Source organism: Hyperolius riggenbachi, chromosome 7 (genome assembly GCF_040937935.1).
Source record: "Hyperolius riggenbachi isolate aHypRig1 chromosome 7, aHypRig1.pri, whole genome shotgun sequence".
Classification (NCBI taxonomy): domain Eukaryota; kingdom Metazoa; phylum Chordata; class Amphibia; order Anura; family Hyperoliidae; genus Hyperolius; species Hyperolius riggenbachi.
Window position 1 is genome coordinate 257,016,341 of NC_090652.1, and position 25,655 is coordinate 257,041,995.

Genomic DNA, 25,655 nt, shown 5'->3' on the forward strand with positions numbered 1-25,655 from the left:
GGTGTACAGTGCAATTGTGGTGTGTTTATTTCTGACAGGAGGAAAAAAAACACTTTAATTCCAAATCGTGTGGAAAATCACATAGCGCCGCAATGCGATTTTCCTGCACTCCTAAACTCTTTATAGGAGCGCAAAAGCACCGAAAATACAGGAGAGCGACAATTGTGATTCGGAAAAAAAGATATGCAGTAGTGGAAAAACAGCACCGCAATTTACATGTTAATCGCAGTGCTATTCTCAAAACCAAAAACAAAACAAACAATTCTATTTTTGGATTGTGGAAAAGGGCGCGCAGAGTGATTTTTAAAGGAATGGGCATTTTTTAACATTCCTTTAAGCAGAATTTCTCTGAAAAATAGTACCTGCAGCAAGATTTTTTTGAATTCCTAAAAATCCTCACAGGGTCACACTGCACTGTCACTTTGCAAATAGGTGGCGATTTGCCAGCGTAGCACAATCACCTTCAGTGTGAACCAGCCCTCACTGCTGCTTTTTAGTATTCCTAGATTTCAGTTGGTAGAAGCTTCACTTTAATAACCTGCTTGACACTCTTTTTTTTTCTGAGATCAGCAGACTGAGGTTGTAATCTTGTGCAGGTCGGCTCAGTGATAGGGCTCAGGGATTCCAGGCTGCATTCATACATTCCATGAAAGTGTTTTCTGCTAGGGAGGCTGTTGTGCTGTAAAGGTGGTTTGATAAGAGCCCTGCACCACCAACCCCAGACCTGCACCACCAACCTCCACCATACATTATTCCATAGAAGGCATTTGGGTGTACGCATGTTCCTGTACCACCTCGTACCACCATTAAAGCAGGGAAATTTCTGACCACTTGCAACATACATTATAAATCAGGATGTCACAGCCAGACAATCACTTAGAAAGGAGCTTTTAGCACCCAGCAGATCACAATCTCACATTGACACGTCTCATCTCCCTATTACCAGCCATAGGAAGGCTGTAACTACCAGTATAGACTATAGTATTGCATTACTCTATCTGTGTTGCCTATAGCAACCTACTTAACTTTTATTTAGTTTTAAGTTTTATTTAGTTTTTTAACTGCTTTGCAATAAGCTGCTGCTGCACACTGATTGGTTGCTCTGTATAAACCTTTTAATTTATAGCTGATAATTTTGCCTCAGTTTCAACTGCTGCTATTTCTGTAAGTTTTATAAAGGCTTAAGGTGACACTGAAACGAAAAAAATAAATTGTGATATAATGAATTATATGTATAGGTATACAGGTAATCAATAGTACATTAGTAACAAAGAACATAGTCTCATGCTTTTATTTTCAGTTATTTAGTTGTTTTATAACATTGCATCATTCTCTAATATTTGCAAAGAGCAGAAAGCTTTTTCTATCTTTGCATTACACTCAGCATTCTAAATGATTTCACAGAGCAGGCAAGTGAAATTTTGAACTTTACTCTGCAGAAAAAAAAAAAAAACCACTGACAGACACTTAAAATAATAAGCTTCAGAAGACAGAACTCTCTGCGACTTTGAAAGTCCTGGAGCTCAGTTAAGCTCTTTTGCATACAACTGGAGTTTCTTAACTCTTCCTGTACTGGAAACAATATTAGACTCATATCTCTGCTGCTAATTACTTAGCTGCAGGGGCGTAACAATAGACCCTGCAAGGGATGCAGCCGCAGGGGGCCCCAGAAGCAGCAGGGCGCCCAGTTCTGAGATAATGACAACTAAGGGCAAGGAGAGAAAAAGCTTTTTGCTCTTTGCAAAGTTGTTCTAATGACTGCATCTGCTGAGCCACTGATAAGGATTCAAACAATGTTTTGCAGATACAGATTTATAGACAATCTCTATTCAGTGTTGTCTTGCAAAGTCTTGTGTACAGCCTGTTCTACCCCTCCACAACTTCGGTGTGATACTTGAGAAGACTGGTCATGGAGAGAAGGCGGGGGGGCCCCATCCAAAGTTTTGTAGGGGGGCCCCGTCATTTCTAGTTATGCCCCTGCTTAGCTGTACCACACATATATAGTTACATAGTTATTTGGGTTGAAAAAAGACATCCATCCATTGAGTTCAACCAGAAAACAAAGTACAACACCAGACATACAAATCATTATATAATAATTTTATTTTCACTTCAGATTCCCTTTAAAGCCAGGTTCACAGTGGGGCATTGCGGTTTGGCCTAACAGCTGCATTATTACGCAGAACGTTGCATTGCAATACAAAACCAATGTGATGTTTACAGATCAGCCATTGCGGTGTGTTTGGTTGAAGTACGGCATTCTATGGACCTGCATGCAGGGCGTTTACTGCATAACACCCAGTACAGTGAGGCAACTTTTCATTGTATTCTTCACTGTATGCTGCCAAATGCTCAGATAATCACGCAACCACTGTGAACCTCGCCTAACTCCAGAAAAAAAAAAAAGACAGCAGAGTCTTGGTTATCTGGCACCGATGGAGATCGGCTGATGTGCTTTCTGGTTGCTTGAGACTCTGGGCCTTTTCACACTATGGTGTTGCGGTGAGCTTTTTTACTGCAAGAGGCCACTAAGTCAATAAAAGTCTATGGAGACTTTCATACTTAATGTGGCGTGATGCGGTGCGACTGAATAATTCAAATCGCCGCAATCCTGATGCAAAATCAACACTGTGTTACCGCATGATCCATGCTTACCGCACTTATTATGCAGTAATGCAAATCTATGGCAGCGCAGTACGTGTAAACGACGGGCACACAGTACGGAGCTGTGCGCATGTGTGGACCACTGAGAATCCCAGTGATGTATTTCCTGTCCAACAGGAAGTACATCACTGAGGAGGGGCTGGCTTATGCATATGAACCTGTCCATGCAGTCTGTAGCAGGGTCATATGAAGTACGGATTTGTGTGCTGCGGTGATACCGTGGCAGGATCACCACACAATTGTAAAAGCAGCTTCAGTGTTAAAAATAGGCCTAGCTAATACAGTACTATACCCCATTCTATATACATACCATGAACTCTGTATTAAAGGAGTACTGTAGGGGGGTAGGAGGAAAAAGAGTTGAACTTATCGGGGGCTTTTAACGGTCCCCTGCAGATGTTCTGTGCCCGCGCAGCCACTTACCGATGCTCCGGTCCTGCCGTGGGGATCAGTGAATAATGGCGCACAGCGCCTATGCATAGAAATGGCGCCACATTAAAAAGATACGCTTATCGCTATTTATCGTTAGTGCTGCATAATAATGGCGCACAGGGAAAAAAAGAAGAAAAACGGCACACACTAACGTTATTTATCAATAGTGGCACACACTAACGTTATTTATCAATAGTGGCACACACTAACGTTATTTATCAATAGTGGCACACACTAACGTTATTTATCAATAGCGCCCTACATAAGCCAAACTGAAGAAGTTATTTAACTGCAAAACGATGAATGGATTTAATGTAACACTGTCAAGGTTAGGGTTAGGCACCACCAGGGGGGTCTTAGGGTTAGGCACCACCAGGGGGGAGGTTAGGGTTAGGCACCACCAGGGGGGTGGTTAGGGTTAGGCACCACCAGGGGGGTGGTTAGGGTAGGCACCACTGGAGGTGGGTCTTAGGGTTAGGCACCACCAGGGGGTGGTTAGGGTTAGGCACCACCAGGGGGGTGGTTAGGGTAGGCACCACTGGGGGTGGGTCTTAGGGTTAGGCACCACCAGGGGGTGGTTAGGGTTAGGCACCACCAGGGGGGTGATTAGGGTTAGGCACCACCAGGGGGGTGGTTAGGGTTAGGCACCACCAGGGGGTTTAGGGGTTAGGGATAGGTACAGAGAGGGTTCTGTGTGTTAACTCTAAATAACAATAAGGCTTTAACGCTAAATAACAATAAGGCTTTAACGCTAAATAACAATAAGGCTTTAACGTTAAATAGCGATAAGCGGCAAACGGATTAGCGGCAACACTGTGCGCCATTATTCACAGGCGCCATTTTCAGATGGATGCCTGCCGTGGGTTCACTTCTGGAATTTGCGACTTTAAAGTTGCAAATCCACTGCACCTGCAAGGTCGTGTTCTCGCTCCCTCTGAGGTCACTGGGCACGTACTGTGCAGACGCAGACAGTACGGGGCTTCTACAGTACACTCCCCGAGTCCCCGTGACGTCAGTGGGAGCGAGGATGCGGCCGTGCAGGCGCAGTGGTTTTCCCACTTTAAAATCGCAAATTCCCGAAGTGAACCCGGCGGCGGGGACCGGAGCATTGGTGACTGGCTGCACGGGCACAAGAGCTCTGTGGGGGACCATTAGAAGCCCCAGGTAAGTTCAGCTCTTTTTCCCCTACCCCCCCCCCCCCCCCAGTACTCCTTTAAATAAAATGCAGTCATTGAAAGTATATTAACCTTGGGGGAGTTGTGGAACCCAGTCTTTATGCATAGCGGAGCCCACAAACAGCCTAAAGCTCACCTAATGATGGACCAGCGAGTCAGCGACACCTCCTGACAAACAAGGTTCCCCGATCCATCTTCCTGCCCGTGGGAACACGCAATGGTGCGAACTAGAGTTAAAGTGGTTTGTGTGGGTGGCGTTGGGGAACTTAAGGATCCAATCCGCCGTGACGGTCGTTATTGTGTGTCGCAAAGCATTGTTCGCGTAATTGCGCACCTGTACCCACGTTGCGAGATCACGGAAACGATCGCTCATCCAATTGCTGGTTGTCAGAAGAATCGTGGACAAAATTGCGTGGTGGGTACAGGCCTTCACTGTGAGCACTGCCAGTGATGTGTGCAGGTTAACTGAGACTGGATAACCGGGATTCTACTGTATTTTAGTTTTAAATAGTGTGACAAGGAGAATATGCTTGGGGGTTTCATTGTTTTCCTCATTGGAGATATTCATTTCCTGTACCTGAGACCAACATGGAACTTTTAGGCTTTGTAAGCCAACTCCAAGGTTTTTTTTTGTTAGTTTAGTTTTGAAACTCAAAAAGGATTCTCACCACTTATCTTAATATCCAAAAGTCAAAAAATGTTTTTCCTGGGAAATGTATTAGGGAACTTTTACACTGTGGCCGTTGCGTTGCAGCAGACAATCTAATTGCGTTACATTGCAATGGTATGATCACTTATACGCATCAGTGTTGAAGTGTGACAGTTTACGTCAGAATGACGAGCAGCATGCTCTGCGTTTACTGGAAGTGCCCAATTACAGTGTCAGTGAGTGATGCATACGTCTATGTACTGTATGCTTCACTGTATGCATTGTACTTGTGTCGCATGATGTGGCTTTTCAACACTATTGCATTGCAATCCTTTTTTTCCAGGATGTGCAACACAATGTGTATTGCGTGAAAGTACCCTAAATAATACAATGCAGTGCTACGTAATTAATGGTAGGTGGTACATATTGCACTTTTCCTGACATACAGTATATACAAGTACCAATCACTGCCCACTCCATCTTACAATTACTGATAATGATTCAGTATAGTTTCTATCACAATGCTGACATCTAGTGAAACATAAACTATAGTTACTATGAAATATAGCACTTTGTTGTTGCACCGTTGACAGGACACCTACAAGCCATAAAAGGTTGCCAGGTCTAGCTAGAAAAGGTCGAATGTCTTCCAAATTCTTCTGCTGCCTTAACAAAGATCTATTCAAGAGAACCTGTCATCATAGCACTGTGATGGAGAGATATGACTCATGCGTGAACGAGGACCTGTCGTTATAGCACTGTGATGGAGAGATATGACTCCTCTTATGTGTCTTACAGACTAACTGACTCACTGAAGTGAGACTATAGTTTGGCTATGACTAAAAAAGTCAGCGAGGCAAAACCAGCACAAGGAGAAATGGAGCAAATCTGGTGCAAAACAGGTGAAGAAGTGGAGCAGATGCCCAAAGTGACCAATCAAAATTCATGTTCTGGACATCTGCTCCATTCTTGCACAATTTTCGTGCCATTTTTTGTCCAGGTTTTGATGATCTCCTGAAGTAATAAATTATGGTGATTCCCTCTACTTGGAAATTTGCAAACAACGTCTGCTTTAAAGATGATCTAGCGATGATGGGCAGGTTCAACCAAGAGACAGGTCTCTGATCGAATTTGATTAGAGATCTGTCAGCTGCCCATAAACCGCAGGCCGATTCCCGATCCAATTCAGCATGAAATATCTCGGGAATCGGCCGCATCCGCTGCCTTGCCTCTGCCACCCTGGTGTATAAATGTGCCCCCCCCCCATGCGCGCATTTATATATTTACCGTATATATATATATACCGTGCGGTGCCCATCCGTCTACGGAATTCCACTCCTCCATTCGCGGTATACAAACCAGCGGCATATAGCACGTGGCGCATGTGATGTCACTCGTCTCGCTATCGCTTACCGTGTCTGGCGTGCACCTAATCGATCATGATGGCCCAACATCTTGCAGGATGTCCAATCGAGACATGCAACCAATTTTGACCCGAAATTGGTTGCATTGTTGATTCAGCATGCTGGCACTGGTCATTTGGCCACTAAGTCGACAGATGTATGGTCACCCTAAATGTACTTTGCAGTGCTTTTTAAGTAGGGATTTTTTGGGTTACTTTAGGTCAGTGCTGTCCAACTCCATTCCTAAGTAATGTGAATTATGAATGATCCCAGATGGACATTGCATTTCATGACCTGCTCGTCTCATTCTTTTTTCAGGATGTTCATCAACTGACTTCCGGTGTGCCAATGGGCGCTGTGTCCCTTTAAGCTATAGGTGTGATGGGGCGGGAGATTGTTCGGACAATTCAGATGAGGTTGGCTGCCGTAAGTACTACTCGTTTTCCTTTCCTTCATGATCATTCTGTTTTATCAATATGTGTGATGACGTGTGCCACATTGTGCAGAATACCCTTGAAAATGGGTAATCTAAGCAAGGCTTCCTACTTAAAGCAAACCTGAGCTGACCATGAATAAAAAAAAATAGTTACCTAAGAACAGGGAAGCCGAGGGATACTCTGGATGCTTCCCACTTCCTTCTCGACCCCACCACCATTGGCCTGGTCCTTCATTTAGTTTGAGGCCACACTCCTGCGCCTGCCTTTATACTGCTGTGCAGTACCAAGGAGCTGCTCATGGATGAATGACTTTGGCTTACTGCGCAGACGTGGCCGTAGTCGTGAAGGTGCAGTATGGCTGTTCTCATACACAGTAGGCAGTGTGACCACGACAACGTATCAACAAGCTCTTGTCAGATATGTGCAGATGGTTCCTGACTCCTGAGCAGCAATGGTGGGGGCGAAGAGGACATGGGAAGCCTCTAGACCCCAGGTTCTCAACATGTGTTACATGTACCCCAAGGGTTACTTTTGAATGTTCCAGGGGGTACTTGGGCTTGATATACTTAACCAAGAATAACAAATTCAAAGCTTAAAAAATGATAAATCTCATTTAACCACTTGAGGACCGCAGTGTTAAACCTCCCTAAAGACCAGGCCATTTTTCACTAAATTGGCCACTGCAGCTTTAAGGCCTCGCTGCAGGGCCGTACAACTCAGCACACAAGTGATCCCCCCCCCTTTTCTCCCCACCAACAGGGCTTTCTGTTGGTGGGGTCTGATCACTCCCCGAATGTTTATTTATTTTTTTGCAAATATTTTTCTCTTTTATTTTTAAATAAAAAATGGTTATTTTTAATTTTTATTGCCCTCCCTCCCCCGTCAGCCTATCAGCGCGGTCAGCTGCCTATCACAGCAGATCGCTTTTGTGCCTCTGGAGGGGACAGCCGAGTGACACGGCTGTCCCCTGTACAACACTGCCATAGATTGCAGCGCTGTACCTAGTAAATAGACGGCGGTTTCGCCGTCTAACAGTCTCCTAGCGGCGATCGCCGCTGGGAGACTGAGGAGGAGCGGAGCTCCGTCATTCAAGAAGGGATGCGCGCGCATCGGCTGCAAACTCCGCCCCCAGGACTGTGTTAAGTGGTCCTTGGGCTGCCGCCGCATCCATTCCAATTGGCGGGGAGCGGTCTTTATATAGTTAAACAAGACCAAATTAGTATTTCAGCTAGTTAAAAGCAATAGCAAGTGCTTGGAAATTGTTTAGAACCAATTATAATGTACTACGATTAAATATATATTAGTCGAGGGGTGCTTGTGATAATGTTTACTATGCTAGGGGGTACTTGGTGAGTACAGGGTTTTGAAAGGGGTTCATACCAATACAATGTTGAGAAACACTGCTCTAGACTACCAGATGCCTCCTTCCACCTAGTTAAAGGGGCACTATAACCAAAAATTGTAAAATTGAAAATATGTGCAAACATTGACAAATAAGAAGCATGTTTTTTCCAGAGTAAAATGAGCCATAAATTGTTTTTCTCCTATGTTTCTGTCACTTGCAGTAGTTTTCTCCTATGTTGCTGTCACTTACAGTAGGTAGTAGAAATCTGACAGAAGTGACAGGTTTTGGACTAGTCTATCTCTAGAGATGTAGCGAACGGTTCCCGAACCGTTCGCCGGCGAACATCTCTCAATACATGGGGCTTTTACTACTTCCGGGTCGCTCTGACCCGGAGTAGTACGCCTGCGCTGCCCGGCGAAGCGCGTCCTAGATCATGCTCCTGTTGCCGGGCACTCTCTGCGCATGTGCGTGACATCATGAACAACGTCACGCACATGCGCAGAGAGTGCCCGGCAACAGGAGCGCGATCTAGGACGCGCTTCGCCGGGCAGCGCAGGCGTACTACTCCGGGTCAGAGCGACCCGGAAGTAGTAAAAGCCCCAGAGATGTTCGCCGAGTGAACAGTTCGCAACATCTCTATCTATCTCTTCATAGGGGATTCTCAGCAAGGCTTTTATTCTTTATAAAGATATTCCCTAAAAAGGATTTAAACAGTGATGCTGGCGGCTGGCCAGCTTCCCTGGACAGAGCAACTGCCATTTACTAAGTGCTTTTGAAAATAAATAAATCCCTGAGAATCCCCTATGAAGAGATGGACTAGTCCAAAACCTGACAGCAACATAGGAGAAAAGTAATTTATGGCTCATTTAACTCTGGAAAAAATGTACTTCTTCTTTGTTTATGTTTGCACATATTTAAAATTTTAAAATTTTTCGCAACAGTACCCCTTTAAGTATCTAACTTTTTTTTGGGGGGGGGGGGGGGGGGGTTCAGGTTCACTAACTATGTTACAATTCCAAATGTAATGTATGTAACTAATATTTATTGCTGGATTTGGTGACTTACAACAACGGCAACAAAACATTCGTAAAGCGCTTTTCTCGCATAGGACACATCTTATTAATTTAGTTTTTTTTTTATTAATACTGCTGTTGTTTTGCCTGTATTGATATGTTATGGCTCTTATGATGTTATTGTATGCATTTTTTTAAGGAATGCACTGTTTTTCTCTATCTTTTTGGAAATCAATAAGATACAAATACTACAGTTGTTTATAATATACTAGGCTATTTTTTATTTTCCCTACTGTTATTTTGTTATATTCCAGGCTACTTTTTTTATTTGACTTTAGTGCTGCTATCGCAGTCAGCAGGCCAGGTCCAAGTGAGTAAAGCCCTTTTTCCAATGAGTTTGCTTCAACCCCCCCTTTTTGGAGCACACACAATTTGCCCTATCTGGCTAATCATGGTGCTACCTTTACACTATTTTTTTTGTTTGTTTCTTGATTTTTTTTTTGGGTGTAATTGCCATTCAGTGCAACTGAATGGGTTTTTTTAATTGCACCAAAATTAGTCTAAAAATGCAAATCAAATGCTCAGGGATAAACAAATGCATTTTCCCCTCTGCACGTGTGACTGGCAGTGGAGAAAGGCGCTAAGAAAAGCATCTTTGTGTACCTTAACAGGTCTGTAATCTATTGCGAAGCAGACACATGCCTACATTGGATGATAATCAGTCTGATCACGTGATCATAGTTCTAGTGCTTTTCATCCATAAGAGGCCATGTTTGAAAGAGGCACTGTGTACGCAGGCAACAGGCAGCCCCTGCATCTGCTTCAGGCTGGGAATGAGGCTGGGCTTCCAGGCTGTTGCATTCTGTCAAACACAATAACCCTCTTTGTGTATTTGTATGACTGTCTGTGCCCTAAGAGGTAATGCTCTCTGTGTGATGTGTCTTGGCAGCTCCACGCTCGTGTGCAGCGAGTCAGTTCCGGTGTGGGGACGGGGAGTGCATCACTCGCAGCTGGGTCTGTGATGATGATGAGGACTGTGAGGACGGCTCAGATGAACAACACTGTCGTAAGTTATACAATGCTTCACTGACAACTTGCGTAAGATCTGTATTTCTATAAGGGAGGCTATACACCATACAATCTTGATTGAACAATCTTTCCACATATCTTAAGCGTAAGAGACACGAGATTTAAAGCACTTTGAATAAACTGTTTAGGGAATTTATCATACTGTATTAAATTGGTAAGATTGTAACGTCAAGATTACGTGTTGTATGTCATTGAATAATGGTGCTTAAAGGACCACTATCATGATTTTTTTTAACATACATGTGTACATATACTTATAATAAGTACCATAAAATGCACTATAAATTACTTTCTTCTATATTGGTGCCATTCACAGTAGGCAATGAAATTTAATCTTTACAAGAGCTCTCCCTGGAAAGGATCTATGCAAGGATGCAGGCAAGCCTGCCCAATCATTTGCACAGTATGTCGCAGGTGGATTGAGTGCTTTTGAAAAAGAAGAAAACTATCAGAATCCCCCATGAGGATATGAACTAGTCCAAAACTTGTCAGATCTGTTAGATTTTTACTGCCTACTGTAAAAAAAAGTAATTTATATTGCATTTTATTCTGCAAAATAAGTACCGTACTTTCTATAAGTACTTTCTATAAGTACCATGTTTTCCCAAAAGTAAGACATAGGGCCTGATTCACAAAGCAGTGCTAAAAGTTAGCACGCTGGTGAAAAGCCCTTTATCATGCCTAAACTCAGTTTAGGCATGATAAGTTTAGGTGTGATAAGTTTAGGTGTGATAAGTTTAGGCACGATACGTTTAGGCATGATAAGTTTAGGCATGATAAGTTTAAGCACCAACTGGGTTAGCACCGCAGTGCACAGCTGATCAAAAGTTTTGTGCTAGCAAAGTCTGGTGCACTTCGCATAGAGTTTAATGGTGCTGCTTTGTGTGCGGGACTTTGCGCGCGATCTAAACTTATCTAAACTTATCATGCCTAAACTTATCACGCCTAAACTTATCACGCCTAAACTGGCTTTTCACCAGCGTGGTGCAATGGTTATCATGCCTAAAGTCTCTAACTGGGTTAGCACCGCTTTGTGAATCGAGCCCATGGTATTAATTTTTGCACCAAGAGATGCATTAGGGCTTATTTTCAGGAAATGTCTTATTTTTCTTTGAATAACAATCAACATTTATTCTTGAGAAAAAAGAAAAACAATATTTATTCAAATATAGTCATGTTATCACATTTTGGATCAACAGCATAAGTTTGCAAACCCTAAATTCTATTATGAATTTCTTATAATTATTATTATTATTATTTATTTATAAAGCGCCAACATATTCCGTGACGCTGTACAATGTAGTGGCGCTGTACTTGACTCAATGACTGCGTTTTCACTTGCTGAGATCCGCTTCAAAAAGTTCAGCCGTTTTACCAATCGCAACAGCACTGCGCTTTACATGTAAATCGGGGAGCTCCTTTTCCATTAGCCTATCCAAGCAGCTCCGGTGACCCAGAAACACTAGGGAAATAGTATTCTGTTGTACTGGTCCAAACCCTATCCCATAGAGCCATATCAATTCCTGCCATGCACTGATGAGGACCAAAAGTCTGAAGCAGGCTGTCTTGTGTTGGGTTGATGTGGCTCTGTAATTTTGCATATTCAGTAGCGGTGCATTGTGGGTAACTACAGTTGTTCACGTAAAGCTGAATTATGCCAAGTACCTTCTGTTTTAAGAAGGCAAATTACACTGATTTCAGATATCCTCGTAACTATGATAAATATTTTTTCAGCATTTCATCATTAAACTGAAGGGAAAATGAATCAACTTGTTTTGAACAATTCCATCAAATGAGACTTTGTAGATTGTTAAGCAGAGCATGTGATGAACATTTTCCTTCATTTTCAGCTGGGAGAACTTGTTCCAGCCAGCAGTTCACCTGCACCAGTGGTCAGTGCATCCCCATGTCCTACAAGTGTGACCGAATGAAAGATTGCATGGACGGTTCTGATGAGCGCAGCTGCCGTAAGTCCATCTCCCTTTATTGCCATTCTAATCTAGTTGTTGCATGTGTTCTGCTGTATATCTGTATGTACCGTACTTGTTACTGGAGAGAAGGAAGAGAGCCGTCTGATCCTACAGCTTGTGTTCTGAGGTTTCAGCTCCTTCAACAGAGTGATGCTGATTGTTGTAAAATTAGATCAATCTAAAGCCTCATACACAGGCTCAACAAAACCACAAGTCCATATGGAGTTGTACACCACCGTGGAGGTGCTGGATCAAAGTCACATATAGAAGAATCCAGGTGATCCGCACACTCAGTTTGAACCAAGTTCAATCTTTTAATTCAAGTTAAGTGACACATTCCATTCCATATACCTTTATGGGTATATGAAATGGAATGTGTCACTTACCTTGAATTAAAACATTGAACTTGGTTCAAACTGAGTGTGCGGATCACCTGGATTCTTCTACACGCTCAACAAAAGTCTTTTAAATGCACAATTATCAAACAACTTTTGTTGTTGAAACAAGTTGCAACAAGCAAAAAAAAGTTGTATGCTAAAGTCAGTCCAACTATTGCATTGACTTGAGCTACGTCTTATCAGTTGTTTGAACAATAGCAAACAACTTTTTTGGGTTGTTTCAACTTGTTTCAACAACAAATGTTGTTTGATAATTGTGCATTTTAAATGACTTTTGTTGAGCGTGTGTATGAGCCTTAAGATTGGAATAGGAATATCTACTTTATGTATTTTATTATTCCAGCGGTTAGTTCCATAGTGTAGAACAGAGTAGGAGGCTTGGCATATAGCCCAGCACCATATCTGTGCAGGGATCACTCTAAATATTGTCACCCAAAACCATTACTAATTATTATTTAGATGACTGCAATTAAACGTGTTTACATATCTTAAAAAGAACCTTACTTGAGAGGATTACGGAGGCTGCCATCTGCATTCTCTAATAAACAATGCCAGTTGCCCGACTTCCATGAGATTGTTAAATAGTGATTTTGAGTGAAAGAAAATGTAATTTTTTTTATATCAAATTCAAATATGTCCTAAATAGGTTATGGGTGGGAACATAGTGAGTAAAAAAATCCAAATGCTTTAAATTTCTCCGTCCCTTCCCTCCCCCCCCCCCAAAAAAAAACCAAGGGACGCTGTCTGCGCTACCGCCACTCGTGCGTGCGCGCCGCCTGCTCGCCCAGAGATCAATGAATGGGAAAATCCATTCCCGTTCGTTGATCTAAGCCCCCGCAATGATCTGCTGCTTCTATGAGAAACAGCGCGATTATTGTGATTTCCCCAGCCTCATTCTGCTTCCTGTATGCGTCCTTCCGGACACTTACAGGTCGCATGAACAAAACATCACTGTGGCCATCTTGTGGCCAAATAGTAAAACTACACCCTAAAGCATTTCACATATACAAAAACATTAGTTTTACACATTAAATTAACTCATTACCCCCCACACTCCCCAATTTATTTATTTTTGTAATTAAAAAAAATACAATTAAAAAAAAACCATAAATAGTTACCTTAGGGACTGAACTTTTTAAATATTTATGTCAAGAGGGTATAACACTGTTACTTTATAAACTTTATAAACCAGCACTGCGTAATATGTTGGCGCTTTATAAATACAATAAATAAATAAATAAACTATGGGCTTGTAATTAGGGATGGATGCAAAACTGAAAAAAAATGCACCTTTATTTCCAAATAAAATATTGGCGCCAAACATTGTGATAGGGACATAATTTAAACGGTTTTATAACCGGGACAAATGGGCAAATACATTTCATGGGTTTTAATTACAGTAGCATGCATTATTTAAAAACTATAATGGCCGAAAACTGAAAAATAATGATTTTTTTCCCACATTTTTTCCTATTTTCCCATTAAAACACATTTAGAATAAAATAATTCTTGGCATAATGTCCCACCTAAAAAAAGCCTAATTGGTGGCGAAAAAAACAAGATATAGTTCATTTCATTGCGATACGCAATAATAAAGTTATAGACGAATGAATGGAAGGAGCGCTGAAAGGTGAAAATTGCTCTGGTGTTCAAGGGGTAAAACCCCTCAGTTGGGAAGTGGTTAAAGTGAACCCAAGGTGAAAAATAAACAAAAGATAAGATAAACAATAGTATTTATCCTCCTACTCCTAAAAATAACTTTTTTAGATATCCCATGGTTTTATTTTATATTTAAACATAAAGAAAGTAGATTTAATTAAAGTGTAACTGTCGCACATAAAATCAAAAATCAGTTATTTATTTTTATCTGGTAAACAAGTATAATAAGGATGCTAACCAGACAATCCAGAAGTTAAAAACACTATTACTTTTCTTGTTTATAAATGGTCATTCCCCAGTTTACATGACCCTTATTTGGTACACACAAAGGAAGTTGCAGGGCATGCTGGGTTGTCCTTTTTTGCTTATCTATTTCCCGTCAGGCTTGACTAATGCAGCCTGATCGGCTGAAGCCTCTTTCCCTCCTGTTTTCCCCTCCCACATCTCTGTTTCTCTCTGATTGGCCAATATTTCTCATGCTGAGATAATGCACTTTCTATAGTGAAGAGCGGGCAACGCAGGCAGAGGAGAGTAGGGCAGGAAATGATGACATCAGGTTTGGCTTCAAAATAGCCACACTTAAAATGGGAAATGCTAGAAATGCTAAGAAGGATTTTCAGTTTTTTTACTGTAGGAAAATCACTAAAATCAAAACGTGGACAGTGCAATACACATATTATGTAAGTAGAGCAAGTATTTATCTACTTATTTATGTTTTTTTCTGAGATAGTATGGCTGACAGCTCCTCTTTAATGTTTTGTTGTCTCTGCTCAGTGGCAGCCTATTAAGTGTCCCTAAATGAAAGTACACTAACTATTGACCTTTTTCTATCTCGCTTTACTCTCAAAGTTGTAATCTACCAGGAACATTTTTATAATTCGCTTTTCAGTGATGTTTACTAAATTCTCAACAAGGTATGGGCAAGACAGAAGCTGTCACTTCCATGCCTAAAATTAACTCTTTCAGGGAGCAAAATAAAACAAGTAAAGCAGACTGGTTATTAAAGGGAAGGTTCAGGGACTATGATAAAAAAATAAAAATCCTTATCCACTTACCTGGGGCTTCCTCAGAACTACTGAGCCTGCGCAGTACAGCCCAGAGGACGTCCGATGACGTCAGCGCGCCGGCGTGGAACACACAATGGAGCGCAGAAGAGGCCCGACCTGGCCGCCGGCCTAGCCAGGTCGGGTCGGCCACCGGAGACCACCGGGAGCCTGCGGAGCGGCGCCGAGGGTACCTTCTGCCTGCCACGGGCTGGAGGAAGCCCCAGGTAAGTGGATAAGGATTTTTATTGTTTTATCATAGTCCCTGAACCTTCCCTTTAATATGTTTTGCACTGTACATACTCGTTTATCTCATCATGTCACATGTCGCCTCAGGTACACTTTAAAGTGTACCAGAATTGACACATGACATCATGAAATAAATATAGGTAAATCAGTACTACTTTAGTCCTACTAAGAAATTGTCTGAAGTCCCTTTCTATTGTCCTTGATTTCCTGTCAGATTGACAGTTTGAATCGATCATTTCTGACAGGTCCGATCATTTTTCAGCTCACTTCTGTTCAAAATCTATCAGAAAAAAATGACTGGAAATAAGATCAGACCTGTCAAAAAATGACGATTTGACCCGTCGTTCTGACGGGAAATTGCATGGTGTGTGTCAGGCATTATAAAAGCAGAACAAAAAACTAGTGCTGTTATTTATGCAAATTAGCCAGTCAAATAGTAATTCAAACACAGCCTGCTGTCCTGAAAAGTAAATAGAAGCCAAAACACTTTTATCTGGAAGAGTAAACAATGCTGATAATGATTTAAAGATAAAAAGTCAAAAGGGTCATTATTTCTGCTTGTTTTGCAGCTTAATGAAGCAGATTTTACATCAGACTGTCCTGGCTGCTGTTTAGAATCCAGGCCTAAAAATGTAGCCCTTAAACTGAAAATACAAATATAAGACTTTGTTCTATGTTACTAACATTTGTTTTACCATTCGTACTACACATACAACTAATTACCTTATAAGTTTATTTTCAGTTTAGGTTTGCTTTAACTTGGCTATATATTGCTCTGGTTAATTCATTTGAATGTAGTTGTGCTTATACAACCTGATATAGTGGATCTCCATCTGTTCCTTCCGCAGCCCTATGAACAAGCACATGTTTGTATCAGGCTGACTCTTATTACTGAATTCAGCACTTGCTATCCTTCCAGATCACTTTGTACAAAACAAGGCTAAAAAAAATTGTATCTGTTGGATTGACTTCAAAGGCTTTCAATTAAGTAGAGGAAACCGTCCCCAAGTCAGTCAAGCAGATTTGTAGCTCCGAGGTCCTGTTGGTGTTTTTAAGTAAAGGGATCCCCCCCCTAACGAGCGGTACACAGTATTCCTGGCCCCCTGAACCTGGCATAGCTTAAGCCAAGGCACAGATAAGAACTCCCTTTGCCTCTGTCTAAAGGTATATTATTTTAGAGGCCAGTCAAGTGAAAAATTCTCCCAATATTAAGTAACTCAGATCCTGGACAGGTCATAAAATGGGACAAGGAGTTTTTTTTAAGCCCAGTCCACTTCGCAGCTAATGGGATTAGTGTGGAGGAAAAATTACCCATGCAGACTAAGATAAACATCTGAGCAATGTTGTAGCTATAACCCATTTAATTAGAGTAGATGAATTGTCTTGTTCTTCCAACAGTGTGCTGCTGTTTTATGTGCAATGGCCATTACCGTCTTCTGACCTGATAACATTCCTTGCTTTTCACTGTTTGTATTGACAGTTTGTTCTCATAAATGCAAACTTTATGTGAAATTTAACTTTTGTTTAAAATAAATGAAGACTGTTCAGTTCAGCTGTATGTTGTTAAAGTGAACCAAAGACGAAGCACCCTGATGTATTTACCATATATATCAGTGGGAACATTACAGAAAACACCTACCCTGCTTTCTGTTTCATTCTTCACTGCTCAGCCTGCTTGTTATCAGCCCTGATAAAATCCCCTACTGAACATTCAGTCTTGCTTTGCTCAGGAATCATTATAGCTAAGTCTGTCCTCTCTGATGTCTTTTCAAGCCCAAGCCTGCCCCCTTCTGGCTCTGATTTCCTGTTCTGTATAGTGCAGCATCACAGAGAGCTGTGATGATGAGATGGGAGGAGCTGCTAATGTAAGGGTATATTGAAAACTTTTTTTTAAATCTAAAAAATATTTGTTAGTCATAAGAGGTTTGTTTTTAGAAATGGTGATTTCATTTTGCACAAAGCCCACTAAATAATATACTTTTCTGATGAACTGTGTTTTGCACAGAGTTTAGTAAAAAAACAAAAAAAGGCACACCAGAGCAGCAAAAATACCAGGTATAGTATATATTTTGTAAAATCTATCGGGGGGATATGTTTATTTTGTGCCAAAGCGTTCATCTCTGGTTTCCTTTAAGACTATACGGTACCTGAATTGACACTTGACACAATAAGATAAACATGTCTACATTGCCATTCCAGCATATAACTAGGCTTTGTTCATTTTTTTCTTTTCTCGCTCTTTCTCACTGAAAGGGTTAAACATTCAAATATGCAAATGATGGGTTCTCTCCACTCAACCTAGTTAGACTATAGCAACCCTCACTGATAGCTAATTACAGCCGTAGAACTGCTTCTGCCTGCAGGTAATCGATAAAAAAGGTCAATAGTTCCTAGATTGTATGTCTCAGATACTTAGTTTTGGTTCCCACTACAGTGGATGCTGAACAGATACACTGTGCCCCATAACTTGTCTATTGATATATTCACACTACTCACTGTCTGGGCATCCGGGCTGTTCCAGTCCCCACCACAATATGGGTCCTGTCCTCTGCTGCTGCTGCCACCATTGCTTGGCAAGTATTAACATTTGCGTGGAAATAACACATCCCTCCTCCACCACAGTCACAGCAGCTTGCATGAAAGCTACCATCTTGCATAACAATGTAATATCCAGTTAAAACTGAAAGCTTTCCAGGAAAATACAATTACAGTTATCATAACTTCCAAAGGTCAGAGCTATAAATCCAGCCTTATCTTGTGCAGTCTGAGGAAAAAGAAGAATATTGCGAGCCTGGAGAGGTCCCTGTTTCTAGGAGATAATGAAAGTAATACTTTTAACTCTTTCGAGCAGTTGAAAAAAAATATTTTTTACAGTGCGATGGGCTGCACAGTGGTGTATTAGATAGCCCTCTCGCCTTGTATGGAATTTGTATGTTTTTTTCCCCTTTTTGTGTGTGTTTTCTCGGGAATCCCAAAAACAAACAGATAAGTTCCTCCAAAATTGGCCTTAAACAAATATACGGACATCACTATCATGGCAGTTAGGGACAGTTAAAGAGGAACTGCAGTGAAAATAACTTTGTGAAAAAAAGTGCTTAATATTTACAATAATTCTTCATAAATGATTTAGTCAGTGTTTGCTCATTGTAAAATCTTTCCTCTCCCTGATTTACATTCTGACATTTATCACATGGCAACATCTTTACTGCTGGCAGGTGATCTCTGTGGTTGGAGATGCAGCATTTTTGGCAGTTGGAAACAGCTGTTATTTTTCACTTGCAACAAGGCTCCCACAGTGTGTTGTCAGCATCCTGGTGCTGACATCACACTGTGGGAGGGGTTTCACCACAATATCAGCCATACAGAGCCCCCTGATGATCCGTTTGAGAAAAGGTAAAGATTTCACATGAGAAAGGGGGTATCAGCTACTGATTGGGATGAAGATCAATCCTTGGTTATGGATTCTCTATAATAGAAACCAGAGATGAAAGCAAGTATATAGATTCATACTTACCTGGGGCTTCCTCTAACCCCCTGTAATCTGTGTGCTTAATCGCCGTGCTCATGATCCTCTCTGTTCCCTTGCAGTGGAGTTCACAATCCAGCCCTTCAATGCTCCACTGTGCATGCATTGTCCCAGCCACGCGCATTAAGACCCCCCCCCCCCCCCCCCGGTCATACTTGGCCAAGAGCATTCTGCGCAGGAGCGCAGTTACAGTTTTAGCGCATGTATGGTAGAGTGCGACTGGGCCAGTTGGAAATTTACAGGGCCACGCTGTGGGAGAACAACAGGGATCTGGGGGGAGGGCAATCAAGCAGATGGACTACAGAGGACTGGAGAGAACCCCAGGTAAGTATAAATGTATATACAGTACTTACTTTATCGGAGTTTCACTTTAATGGCAAAACTATATATAACCTAAAGCACTGTGGAAGATGCCAGCACTGTATACATACTGTCAGGGCTGGATTTACCATAAGGCACTGTAGGCACGTGCCTACAGGCGCCTGGTGATGGAAAGGTGGCTCACTCCCCTCTCCTAGTGCCCCCCCCCTCGCTCCTTCCCTATGCAGTGTCCCGAGCGGAGTGTAAATGAGCGGTTAGTCACCTGGTTCTCGGCATTCCCCTGATGAGAACTCACTTCAGGCAGGGGCACCTCCAGCTACCTAATACTTGGGGGCACCTTAAGCTACTTAATATTGAGGGTGCTTCTTGTTACACAATACTAAGGGGCATCTGCGGCTACACACACCGGGTAGGGAAAGTAGGGGTGCAGGTCGGCAGGGGTATGTGGGTAGGTGGAGGGCAAAGTCTAGGGTGCCAGAACATCTGTGCCTACAGGCTCCTGTGATGTAAATCCGAACCTGCATACTGTACAAGTAAATGATAACAACTATTATAGCTGCAAATATCTTGCTTGCAACAGTTGAAAAATATGGATCTGTTTTTGGGGTGATACCATAGACTAATTACAGCGACTCAATAAGCCAATACAATTATGTTACCAGAACAAATTAATCTTGCAATTATGTAGTTCCTGTTACTTGTCCACTCCGCTGAAGGATTCAGCAGGTGTTCTAATTAGTTCCCGAATATCACATTTTAGCCTATGACCTTTAAAAACCGCCAGGTATCATTTTACCTAATCCTGCCAATGTGAAACAGATAAAGTGGTTTTGTTATGGATTAATCTGTGAGCAGAGATTGGCAGGCAGCTTAGAGCTCGCTTCCTGATAGCACAGACATCCATTTATCAGCCTCTAAACTTACCTGCAGAGCTAATCCTGTGCTGGTCTAGCATGGAAGTCCGTGGATTTACCTGTAGAAATAGATCTACACGTCTGATATTATTAAATTAAGTATTTCTCAGTATTTAAAGCGTAATGACAATTTTTAAGATTTTTCTGCCTGCATGGGAAATACCCAAGATTTTAAAAAGAAAGAAAGAGAAAAAAACAGATCTAGTTTTTATTTTGTGGCTCTAATCTATCAATTATTTGATCACTGGTCCCTTCTACTGGTTTACTTGCCTAGCTGTGCTCTATATCCCATATCTTTGATTGGCTGTCTGCATGTCAGGTCTGTTCCAGACTTAGACAGGAAGGAAGTGGTGTGCAGACTGATAATCGGATCACTATCAGATCACAGATATGGGTAGTCTGGAAAGCAGAGCGAGACAGGAAGGGGGAGGTTGCAGCAGCAGCCACAGATCTCTTGTCTACATTGCACAGACTGCTGATGATGGGGGGAGGTGCTTGTGAGCCACAAGTAGTCATGGAATACTCAGATCCCTGCAGAAGAGTCAGTGGTGTAACTAAGGAGCTTGGAGCCCCAGTGTGAGTACTACATGGGGCCCCAAACACTCTATTTTTATGGAGCCCCAAAACTGCCAAGGACAGTTGCAGTGCCAGAGAGGTGCAATCATGGTGTAATCACGCCATTGAGACGAGCACATTCTGTAATGGATTATAAATAATTGATTGGGGGCAGTTTGTGCTATGTTATAAATCAGTGTTCACCCCAAGCTGTTTTAGCCGGGTGCTCCACCCGGCTACTTTTGGTGATCACCCGGCTGTCATTGGATCATTTCCTCCTATACTATAAGCCGAGTTGGATAGAGAAGTGCCAGCCCTGCATTCTCTCATTGCGCACCACCCAGCTACTTTTTCACGCCACCCGGCTGGAAAAAAATTCTGGGGAGAACACTGTAAATTTACTTATCTGTTAAATTCAGAGAGATATGTGGATGTTTTGAATAAACACGTGTCATGTCTTTTGGTTGCAGAATACCCAGTATGCAGTCAGCTTACCTGCGCCAGTGGAGCCTGTTTTAATACATCTCAGCGTTGTGATGGTGTCGCCAACTGCAGGGATGCGTCTGATGAAGCCAACTGCAGTAAGCAGATTTCTCTTTACCTACAATCTTACAGATGCAGCAGTTGTTACAAATACTCAGTGTCAGGGTCCCTGACTAGAAATTACTTATTTAGCTTACCTATCCTGTTGTTTTTATTGTCAGATTTAGGAGAAATGTGATATGAAAATGAAAAAAAAGGAAAATAATATTTCTGCTGGTTTCCATCTTTACTGTTTCTATGTGATGTAAAAAGGGACATCACTTCTGCCCTTTACCTCTTATTTCTTCTACCCAGCTCAGTATTCATTTTCCCTTTCTACTGCCAAAGCTTACTGTCACTCCCACAGCAAACATCACCTAGACAGCAGGCTTACATCACCCTGCAAACTCTTCAAAAGGAAGGTAGTGCGGGGAGGGGGGGGGGGGCGATTCAATTACCATAGTGTCTTTATCTTATCCGAAAAAGGAAGCTTTCAGAATTTTTATACTGAGATCAGCTTGTTGCTGTAGCTAAAAAGAACTAGCAAAAAGAGACCAAAAAATGTTTCCACAATCCTGCTTGCACTACACAGTTCCTGCAATTGGGCAAAGGCAACCAGACCAGGTAAAAATAATTTGAAAAAGGGGGGCATATAGGGACCTGTTTTTGAAACAAAGCGGGTTTACATATATTTTGGGGCACTAAATATTTACAGTATTAGTAATTTTTTTGTGGTAGGGGTGTTACAAGCCCCCTTTATAGGTGACTGTAAGAGATGAAACATGATTTTGTTATCAGCTGGTGTAATATACAATGACATTTTCCCTTGTACAGTTGGGACTTTATCAGGAAACAGTTAAGTCAGTATCCCGCCATGTACAGACTTCCTCTGCATCCATGATGGGTTAGTCAATGTTCTGGGTGCGGAGTGGCTCAGCTGTGACCCCTGACCTCTCCAAAGAACTGCAGATTGTGCGCCGAGTTCAATTTTATCTGGGGGGTTATTAGGGGGGTCTTATAGAAAAGCCTTTACAGGGCTACTGACTATCTTATCTCCATTGCAACCTCTCCATTCATATTCACACCTTTCTACAATATAACAAACACTTCAGTTTATAGATTCTTTTTTGGTGGGTATAAAATAGTATGAGATTAGAGAAATATTTTGCACCTGCGAATTTCTTTCTCATTGGTTGTCATTTCTTCACAGCACGGAAATGCCTGAATTCTCAGTTCCAGTGCGCAAATGAGGACTGCATCCCTCGCGACTTCATCTGTGACCATGACGATGACTGCGGAGATGGCAGCGATGAAAGAAATTGCAGTAATGTTCATTATCACTTGCGTCTTTGTCAGAGAACTGCAGTTGCCATAAAACTTGCTAAACTTGCCGTAATATCTGTTCAACAGAAACTGAGCTTGTGATAACAAAATACATCATCAAAATCTACCTTTAGTAAGATCTGCATGTAAAATGAGCTGTAGTATTGGATATTAGACATATAGGCCACTTGCAGTGACAGTAGCAGACTGGGCCCTTACCCCAGAAAGCAGACTAGGACTCTCCTTAAGCCATTGCTCGTATAACGATGTAGAAAGAGAATCACTGTTAACCCTGGGAAACAGATAATAAAGCGGTGCTGGATCAGGTGAGCCTCCATCCGAGATAGAGGAAGCTCGGAAGATCCGAAGTACACTTAATGATATAAAATATTTATTGAAACTAAATTGATAAGGCATGTTAACTTTGATAAGGCATGCTATTTGTCTTAGTGAATCAAGTCCATAGTTTTATAGTGATTAAGCCAGTTAAATTCAATATCTTCTCATCAATTAGATGACAATGGCTGATTAGCCAGCAGTTAGACAGTTGAATTACTTATATTTAATTTGAAGGCTTTTTTTTTAATTTTTAAACACCCCCCAACTAAACATATCTCCTCTATCAAAATATCCTCTGTACTCACCTTTGAAGGTCCTCAATGCCTGGGGTCCCATGACTCCGCCCTCTAATCATACAGCCTGGGTTTTCCTGGCTATTTTAGCTCCAGTTACACTAAAACCAGTACTACTCCTGCCCATAAACACCCCAAAATGCCATTTTCTGTCATACTATGTAACTGCACTCTCCACCACTGATAGACCAGGATGAGGAGGTTAGTAGCTATGCCCCCAGCCAGTTGCCAACCGGTCACATGCTGCCTCCCAGGAATGACAGGGGAGGCAGCATGTGAGGCACGTCTTCTCCAGAAGCCAACAGAGACCTGGCCGGAGTGACCTCATCACTGGAATTTTGAGAGTCTACAGGAGAATATTGGGTTAGTGTGAAAGCAGAGGGACCTTTCCTATTGTTAGAAGACTGGGAGGGATAGGGGGTAAAATGTTAGGAGAACTTTCATGACAAATCATAACAACTACAAAAACTGATTCCCACTTACTTGGTCAATTGGGTGGGTGAACCAGGGCTTTCAGATTTCCCCATAGCTTCAGCAGCCTATATCTCCGACACTACTAATCTTTTGACCTAAAATTGTAATTGAAGGCAAATGCTGCTCGCTATAAGTTATGGCATACCATGGTTTTTTGCACATCATATTTATTCATGCTTAGCTTGTGGTATTATACAACCTATCTTGCTTGACCCCTCAGCTTATCCGACCTGTAGAGGTGATTACTTCACATGTCCCAGTGGGCGCTGTATACACCAGAGCTGGCTCTGTGATGGGGATGATGACTGTGACGACAATGCAGATGAATCAGGATGTGGTAAGGCCTGTTTGCCTTGAATCATAGCTGTATCAATGTGTGAACTTTACTGTTCACACTTGTGAGATGTCTACCTTAAGGTGACCACACACAATACAATAAAATTATCCGATTTTACAGCAATTCTATAAAAACGATCGGATCTCCCAAAAACAATCGAAAGCTTTTTTATCATTCGACTGAAAAATCCGATCAGATTTCCCGTTTTTTCCGATTTTTATCTATCCGGAATGCCAGATATTTTTCTTCAATTTCTCTAAAGATTGTATGGTGTGTGTTAGATTGTCAATTTATTAATATACACACCCAAGCAATTTTCTTAGAGTTTCCAATCATTTTTATCATAATTGGGTAAAAAATTTAACATATGTGTGTGGTACATTGGTCATATTTTTGACATGTTACAATCAGTCAGAAAAATTGATTGCAATTCTTAAATTGAACAGAAATTTAAAACATTGTATGGTGTGTGGCCACCTTTATATTCTACCTACCTTCTACCTTATATCCTTTACCACATGGACTTCACTAAGACCTTTTCGGTAAAAAAATATTAGGTCAGTAAAATACCACATTTGGTATTTTTACTTTTTTCTGCATTTTCTAAGATTTTCACTCATGCAGAAATAGCTCAGTACTTTTGTATGTTTGCTTTAAAGTGCTAGTTACTCATAACTAAGTGCGCTTCAAAAGACTTAAAATGACACCCTGCTCAATAATATACTTGCATTATTTACATTGCATCCTTTTTAGATACAGGCATGGCTTTACGGTGCAATTATGGCAAGTGGAAATCGCAGGTTGCGCAATCACAAATCACAGCGCTTGTGCCAAACCATAAATTCATGAACATTTGCCTTTGAATTTATGGTATACATAGTGCTCACAATAAAGGATGACATTAAAAAAATGTCAATATAAAATTAATAGCCTAAAATATCTGCTGTTTTCCTCTTAGAAAGTGGGGTGAGAGAATGTGGCCCTGGAGAATGGTCCTGCCCTTTATCCGGCCAGTGTATTGCTGTAGATAAAGTCTGTGATGGGACGCTCCACTGCCGCCATGGAGAAGATGAAAATAACGCCACCGCTGGCAGGAATTGTAGTAAGTAAAATTACTCCCTTTTTAAATGATGTATGACGTGAAACGCATCGGTGGGTGGAGCCAGTGACCTCTTACATGTCTAGGATCTGTTTTCCCTCGTCGGTGCAATGACAGGTCTTGCTGCCCTACTGTAGCCTATGCCACTGCACTGCGTGGCATCACTCGCATGGCAGTTACAGTTCACCTTACATTCAAATTGTAGGCCTCTTACACACCCCAAATTCTGAGGGTATAGATGGGACCCCCTGATCTACCTCTGTGCAAATTTGCAGCCCCCGAGCCCTGCTAATTCACAAGATAGGCTTGTATGCCATATCTCGGGTATCAGCAGGGCTCGGGGGCTGCAAATTTTGGATGAGCTGTAATTGATAATACTGTACACTGTGCATGCATATTGTATAGCCTACGGTATTACCTGGAGCA

General features: G+C 41.8%; 1 protein-coding gene across 3 annotated transcripts in view; it reads left to right on the plus strand.

Moving 5' to 3' along the window:
- Positions 1–25,655, plus strand: part of LRP2 (LDL receptor related protein 2) — a 304,101-nt gene that overhangs the window by 51,585 nt on the left and 226,861 nt on the right. For all 3 annotated transcript variants that reach the window (XM_068245578.1, XM_068245579.1, XM_068245580.1), the window contains exons 2-8: positions 6,642–6,749; positions 10,068–10,184; positions 12,058–12,174; positions 21,313–21,423; positions 22,575–22,688; positions 24,014–24,130; positions 25,089–25,232. In XM_068245578.1, the coding sequence (XP_068101679.1) occupies positions 6,642–6,749; positions 10,068–10,184; positions 12,058–12,174; positions 21,313–21,423; positions 22,575–22,688; positions 24,014–24,130; positions 25,089–25,232 (828 nt within the window). The remainder of the gene's footprint in view (positions 1–6,641; positions 6,750–10,067; positions 10,185–12,057; positions 12,175–21,312; positions 21,424–22,574; positions 22,689–24,013; positions 24,131–25,088; positions 25,233–25,655) is intronic.